A 7,936-nucleotide genomic window follows, 5' to 3' on the forward strand; every position below is an offset into this window, starting at 1 on the left:
TCTAGGATCAAAGACTAACATATAATCCCCTCAAAAAAAAAAGACTTCAAGTTCTTAAAAAAATGTGTTGGGCATCCCTCTCTCCACTCTTTCATAATCTAATTATCTAAGGTGTACGTATATCCCCTTTCTATTTTTCCTGTTCCAAAATTGAGATTGATGAGTCATTGTAAGCACACCACCTCTTGGTTACTTTAAGCAGGTGGTGTCAAAAAATCAGCTCTATAAAATGTAGGCTTTGATCAGTAACTAGAATGTTCGTTCCAAAATTGAAAACATAAAATTATGAGGGGTATGAAAACATAAAAATCAATTAAATCAAGTAAGAGATGCAACCATCAGACTATGTATCAGCCAAGCTAATGAAATCTACTTTATCCAAACCTATTATGTTCTTCTATCCCTAACCAAATCATGTATTTTCACTCTTGTATGCAAGTATGAAGTGGCTATCATATAATATTAAATTCTATTTTATAGTGATAATAAAAAGGAAATAAAATAGATGAAGAAAGTAGGTGTTGTTTCTTGTAGTGGCTTCACCTTTGTTTAATTTCGAGAGAGAGGAAAGATAGATAGAGAGCTCCCTGTTGTTACTTTGACCTTTTGTTACAAACCATGCTATTAAAAACTAGTGAATATAAATTTCTATGAAGCATTTTATCAAACAAGAAGGAAAGGATGTCAAACTAACACAACAATACAAAACTAGTCAAGCCTCTCTTCATAAAAAACAGTTCATAGGTTAATTTAAGGTTTCTAGAAGATGAAAGAGAGTGTAAAGTGTACCAATTGATAATGAAGTTTGATTTACGCTGCCAATGTGCGGGGAAGTTAATGCTCTCCACCTTTTGTTAGCATAAGGCTAATCGAGAACTCCTATCTTTGTGTAAGAACACCGAGAAACAATGTTTTATCGGATAACCAATATTAAGGTAAGGTGGGTTACGGTAGTTGGGATTGAAATAACCTCGATCACCTTTAGCCACCTCAAGCCAAAGGTTGGTGTATTGATTCGTATGGTTGCCGCGATTCAGTATTGAGAAAGATGAGTGTGGGAGAAGGGGAGGAAAGTCGGGTTTTAAACTTGGTTATTTTCTATTTTGGAGACTTAGGTTTCCTATTTAATTTTTTCTTTGTGTTTTCTTAAAACAATGGGCGGCAAATGACTAAAAAATATAGCGGGCTCGACCGAAAAATATAGCGCCATATATAAAAAAATTTTGTCACTAAACTAATTAGATATAAACTAAATTATAAAGTGAATTAGCGACGTATATTTTTACGTGGTTGAAATCCCATTAGTAGCAATGGTTCGAAAAAACGTCGGTAATGAAATACAATCACCAACGCTAAAAAACGTAGCTAAATAGAAAAATCAATTTACGTCGTTGACTTCGTCGCCAAAATTCTATTTTCGTTCTACAAATAATTATTGCCACTTTTGGCTACGCTAAAAACGTCGACAAAAATATTTTTCAAAAGCAAGTTAGAATAGTATGGGCAACGATTAAAAACGTCGCCAAAAGTGACCATTGGCTACGATATACTGTCGTCGCTAAAACTTTTGTCGCCAAAGACCCTGTTTCTTGTAGTGTGTCACTCCATAGAAAATAGAGAAATTGATTGAAAAAAATATTTCTAAAAACATGCCTACTGGTTTTCTGGATTTCAGTGTAAGGTTTGATTGAGTTTAGGGAGTTTGAATTAAAGAAATGGAATTAGATTAGATTAGAGAAGCATTTGGGTTCATTTTTAATTCACTACCAAATTACTTCCTCAAACACAATATACACCATTAAAATTTTTGCTGAAAATGAAAATTATCTTATCTATAAGTGAGGGAAGTTATGGAGGGGTGAAACTGGATTTGTTTTTCAAAATCATTGCTTTTTCGGGGATGAATATAAGGAAAGGAGTACTCCAAACGAAGTAAATAAGTAAAGTTAGTACTCTCTAAAAATAACACGGATTTTTCTGCTAAAATCCAGGGTGAACCATTACCAAGTACAGCAAAATGGAAATATGTCATGTCGCAAGACAGGGCAAAGGTTATGTGTGTTGTACTTTCTATATGCTATGGATATCCCTATAGGGACGCCAGCCGAGACCGTTGGATCCGAGATCTAACGGTCCGAAAATAAATAACAAACCCATATTCTCTCTCTTCCTTTTTGTTTTTGATTTTCGGACCGTTGGATCTCGGATCCAACGGTCTTGAAACACTCATCCCTATAGGGATATCCTCGTGGTAGCCCAAATCTTTAGTATTTCATTCTTAGAGTCAGGTGATATTAGATGATGCCACATGTATGGCCTAGATATCATTAGGTTGTAACAGAGAAAGGAAAAGCAAAGTGCTATAGATACTGAAAAATGACAGAGAAAGGAAAAGCAAAGTGCTATAGATGCTCTGCATTCTTTGAATCAGAGATTGTTTTTTGTTTATTAAGTTCATTTTATTAGTTCCTTATTGTTATCAGTTCTTAGTATAGGACAATTGGTATCTCGAGCCTACAATCTTTGGCACCATTATTTGGGTGCAGTAGAAAAACTAGCTAAAGGAACCAAGGAACAAGTGATGGAAATACAAGGTTCACTCAACCAACTGACAGAAAGGGTAACGAGAGATGCCGAAGCTAGAGAGCAACGTGAGAAGAGAATAGATGCTCGATTTGATGAGCTTTTTAAGCTGTTGAAAGGTGGGATAAATAGCGAAGGAGATAAACAAAGTGGAACTAGACTTCTTTCAATGACTAAAGCGCCATTGGAGACTGTCAATGATGCCAAAACACCCGAAAATACTCAACAACAAACTCCATTTCATGAGGATGCGCAAGGTAATTTCCTCAAAATTCCTAAATTAGAATTTCCTTGTTTTGATGGGTCTAATCCACGAGCCCAAGCTCGCAAGTGTGATAAGTTTTTCCGAATACACCCCATGAAGGAGAACCAGAAGTTCAACATAGCCTCGTTGTATGTAGAGGGTAAAGCGGATCCATGGTTCCTTGATTATCAAGAGGGTAAGGAGTTCGATACGTGGGATGAGTTTGTCGAAGAAGTGGGGCAAGATAATTATGTGGGTAGCTTTAATAAACTGATTCAAACGGGCACGGTTGAAGAATATTATGAGAAATTTGAGGAATTAAAGGCTCTCATGATTGCTAAAAATAAACATATTACTGAGGAATACTTTGTTCTCAGTTTCCTGAGTGGCTTAAAAGATGAATTAAAGGCCTCGGTACAAATGTTTAAGCCTACTCGAGTAAATCAGGCATTATACTTAGCTAGACTGCAAGAGACAGCCTTAGATGCTCAGTCCAAAAAGACTAGACCCGTTGTCAAAACTTTTCCCAACACCACGTCCTATTTTCCGAACACATCATATCAAAAAAAGCAAAACACATGCCCATCTAACACCACCAGACCACCATTTATCCCCAAACCTACACTTCCTCCCACTATACAACCAAATCCAAACACTACATTACCTCTCATTAAAAGATTAACACCAGCCCAGATGAGGGTGCGAAGAGAGAAATGCCTTTGTTATAATTGTGACGAGCAATATAAACCCGGACATATGTGTAAGACACAACACTTGTACATGTTGGTGGGATCTGGAGAAGACGATAGTGAAGCTGACCAAAGTGCTGGAAGTGAAGAAGAGCAGTTGTTGCAGCAAGTAGAAACTGATATGGAGATATGGCTTCATGCTTCGACTGGTAATGTGGGGCAAAATACCATCAGAATCCAAGGTCTGATAAAAAGAAAACCTATAACTGTGTTGATAGATACCGGCAGCACACACAACTTCCTTGACTCTAAAGTAGCTAAACAAGTGGGATGTCAAGTCGATCCAACAGCTCACATGTTAGTCATGTACAGTGGCCAATGGTGAAAGGACTGAGCAAAACCGTCTGTAATAACTTAAAGTGGGAGATGCAAGGACACATATTTGAAGACAACATTCGACTTTTGCCATACTTGGGGGTTGTGACATGGTGCTCGGAGGAGACTGGCTCAAGAAGTGTGGAGATGTACTAATTAATCTCCAAAAGTTGCAGCTGTCATTTAAGAAGGAAGGCAAGAAAATAACTTTAAAAGGGGGAGAAGAAGTAGCTTCGGTTAAGATGATATCTGCTAAGGCATTAACCAAGTTCTTAAGGAGAAACACACATACATTAGTGGGAAAACTCTTTTCCATTACTGCTACCGAAGTGCAGCAAGCAATTCCTGATGTTGTGACTCCCATTCTCCATGAATTTGTAGATGTGTTTCAAGAGCCCCAAGGCTTGCCACCTGCAAGAAGCCTAGACCATCATATTCCACTCAAAGCCAATGCTGAACCCACCAATCAAAGTGTTTGGGAATAACGATACCAATCGATCTTCACTACTAAAATAATTTGCTCTTGGACCAACTACAATTTCCAGACAAAAATCTAAACTTTTACTACAACTAACTTAGCATGCTCAACTCTTTAAACAACTATCATAAACAAATAATAATGCAAAGAAAATATAAAACATACCACAACACAAAGATGTAACGTGGTTCGGCCAATGATGTCTACTTCTACAAGAGCTAATCTTTTTATAAGTGTGGGAAGGAAGATTACAATCACTCTTCTCAAGTCTCTCCACCTTATTAGATCACTCTTCTCTCTTTACAAACTTTTCTTTTTATAAGAGTTCTCTCTCAATTTTGATAGCTCTCAAAATTAGGTTTCACTTTGTGACTTAGGTTTTCCAAAACTTTACCTCTGATTTTTATAGTAACCCACAATTTCGCAGTTACTGTAGAAATAAAAGTCTATAAATTTAGACATGGTAGTGATGTCTAAGCAGCTGAAACAAAATTGACGCCTTGCGGCCCCTACGATTTTTCCTCAAGCTATAAGTCTAGTAACTTTGTTTTGAGAGGTGAAAAAATATCTTCTTTTCACAACAAAGGGCATGGCGCCAGGTAAAAAGCCAATCTGGCGTGGCGCTTCGGACCTTTTCACACGACCATTACTGCTTTCTCTCCTCTTCTTCATTCTCATGTGAGGGATAACTCCAACATAAAGATCATACAAACAACCATACATACAAAATGCTGTCATTGAGAAACTCATGCAAGAGATGTTGAGTTCTAGTCTCATACAACCAAGTCACAGTCCGTTTGCCTCTCTAATTTTATTGGTTAAAAAGAAAGATGGGTCATGGACGTTTTGTGTGGACTATAGGCAACTCAATGACATCACCATCAAAGACAAATATCCCATGCCAGTAATTGATGAACTTTTAGATGAATTGCATGGTGCTCAAGTATTCTCCAAAATTGATTTGAGGTCGGGCTATCATCAGATTCGAGTACATGAAGCCTACAAATTACAATTACCATCAGGCTCAAAAATTCATCATGTATTCCATATCTCCCAATTGAAACAGAAACTAGGAGCTACAGCAGTTCCGATACCACAACTGCCCTTAGTGGACCAAGAAGGGAACATTTTGGTGGAACCAGTTGCCATACTATCAAGGAGAATAGTTCTTCGAAATGGTCAAGCAGTGACACAAGTCCTTGTCCAATGGTTTCATGCCATTCCTGTAGATGCTACGTGGGAAGACTGGTCACATATTACTGCCCATTATCCTCATTTTAATCCTTGATCAGACAAGGATGTTTAGAGGGGAAGGTATTGTCATGTCAAAGGTTATGTGTGTTGTACTTTCTATATGCTAGGCCAAGACATGGCAAAGGTTATGTGTGTTGTACTTTCTATATGCTAGGGTAGTTTAGTATTTCATTCTTAGAGTCAGGTGATATTAGATAATGCCACATGTATGGTCTAGATATCATTAGGTTGTAAAAGAGAAAGGAAAAGCAAAGTGCTATAGATATTGAAAAATGACATAAAGAAAAAGAAGAAAAAAGAAGAGAGACTTTGCATTCTTTGAATCAGAGATTGTTTTTTGTTTATTAAGTTCATTTATTTCCCTATCGTTATTAGTCCTTAGTATAGGGCAAAATAAAACAAGAAGCACAAAAAAAATGCAGAAAATGAAGGTAACTGACAAATACTACTCCTTTGATTTTTCTCTACAACTCTCTATGCTGTAGAGCGGCAGCGTCTCATTAATTTTTCAATCTTTTCACTAATTTCTCATCAAATAATCCAAAATGAACTCAAATCTCTTCACATTTCACAAATCCAATGATCATCCAATCTTAAAAGCAATCTATTCATTTCAACAGATCCAATTTTTCATTAAAATCCCAAAAAAAAAATCAATTCATAAACTAATTGTAGACAAGTTTCACAAAATTAAGACCCAACAACTGATAGCTAATCATAAACTAAGAATACCCAACTTAAATTAATCAGAAACAAAGCATACCCAAATCTCCAAATCCAATTTCTTATTTAAGTGACTAATGATTATGTAATGTGATTAGTGACTAATGAAAAATATTAATTTATATAGGCACACACACACAGAAAGGTATATATGATTAAGGGGAAAGTTAAAAGAAGCTGTTTTTGGATCTAACATGAAATTCTCAGTTTTTTTTTTTTTTCCTGAGTTCATGGAAAGCTTAAAATGAGGTTCTGAATGATGTACTCGCTAGATTTCTGCCATGTACTCTTTTAGCATCTTGATTTGTGCAACGATGTGAGTTTGTTTACCCAATATATTCCTTATGTCATTTTAAGATGTATGAAGAAGTGTGATTCAATATAGTTTTTGCTTATGTGTCATAGTTTAACACTGCCACGTAATACATTGACTGGCATGTGTTATTACTCCGGTAGCCACGTTAGCATCCAATTGCCAAAGATTAAGAAAAAGTATCAAAGTGAAAAAAATCAAATTGTACACTGCATAGTAGTGCCAAAAAAATTGTGAAGTAATGAAAATGAAAAAAATGTGATAGCACGTTGCTTATTTTGCCTATTAAATGTAAATATAATAAAATTGAATGGTTAGAAAATGAAAATGACGAATGGATTTCTTCTTACAAATATAAAGGCAAAACCTTTGTCTCACACTTTGAGAATCTTTTAAAGAACCATGACACTCACAACACTTCTGTGAACTTGCACCACATCCAAAACTTGTTTAACAATTCTATTTCCTTACAAAATAATTTGGATATGTCAAAAGTGGTTTCAAGTGAAGAAGTAAAGAATATTGTCTTCAATATAGGGGGACTCAGGTCACCTGGACCTCATGATTTCCCAACAACCTTCTACAAATCATCATGGGACATTGTGGGACCTGGAGCAGCTCGTGTGGTCCAAAAATTCTTTACTAAAGGTCACTCATTAGAGGATATAGGGCAAACTAACATTGCTCTTATCCCTAAAGAATCTAATCCAACAAAATATTCTGATTTCAGACCTATTAGTTTGTGTAACTTTTCATACAAGATCATCTCAAAATTACTAACTAATAGACTGAAGGAACATATTACACCATGCATTTCACCTTATCAGAGTGCCTTTGTTCATAATAGGCAAACCACTGATAATATTATCTTGGCACATGAGATTATTCATACTATGAAACAGAACAAGGGACTTATGGGCTCATGGCTATAAAGCTTGATATGTCAAAAGCTTTTGATAGAGTAAATTGGAGTACTCTTCTTCCCATCCTTGATTCTATAGGACTTAACTCTCATTTAGTCAAGCTTATACATCTTTGTATATCATCTTCTCACTTCTCTGTCTTTGTAAATAGAACTTGATCAGCTCCCAAATGTGCATTTTATTACCCTTATATTACTGCATTATAACCTTTCTTAGGCATAATGAAAAACAACTCATAGCTTTTATTGTCTTTTTCAGGTTACAGAGTAATTCAGACCACTTATCATAAAAGTTGTGTCTTAGCACCAAAAGGAGCCTTATTTATGCTTATTATGAATACTTGAAGCTGCTATG

At 36.0% G+C, this 7,936-nt stretch overlaps 1 protein-coding gene across 1 annotated transcript; it reads left to right on the plus strand.

Moving 5' to 3' along the window:
• Nucleotides 1-2,419: 2,419 nt before the first annotated feature.
• On the plus strand, nucleotides 2,420-4,505 carry LOC147524858 (uncharacterized). Its single transcript, XM_086563939.1, has one exon. It carries the CDS (start codon nucleotides 2,582-2,584, stop codon nucleotides 3,899-3,901), a length of 1,320 nt encoding a protein of 439 aa, XP_086420065.1. The 5' UTR covers nucleotides 2,420-2,581; the 3' UTR covers nucleotides 3,902-4,505.
• Nucleotides 4,506-7,936: the final 3,431 nt, after the last annotated feature.

Source organism: Coptis chinensis, chromosome 1 (genome assembly GCF_015680905.1).
Source record: "Coptis chinensis isolate HL-2020 chromosome 1, ASM1568090v1, whole genome shotgun sequence".
NCBI classification, from domain to species: domain Eukaryota; kingdom Viridiplantae; phylum Streptophyta; class Magnoliopsida; order Ranunculales; family Ranunculaceae; genus Coptis; species Coptis chinensis.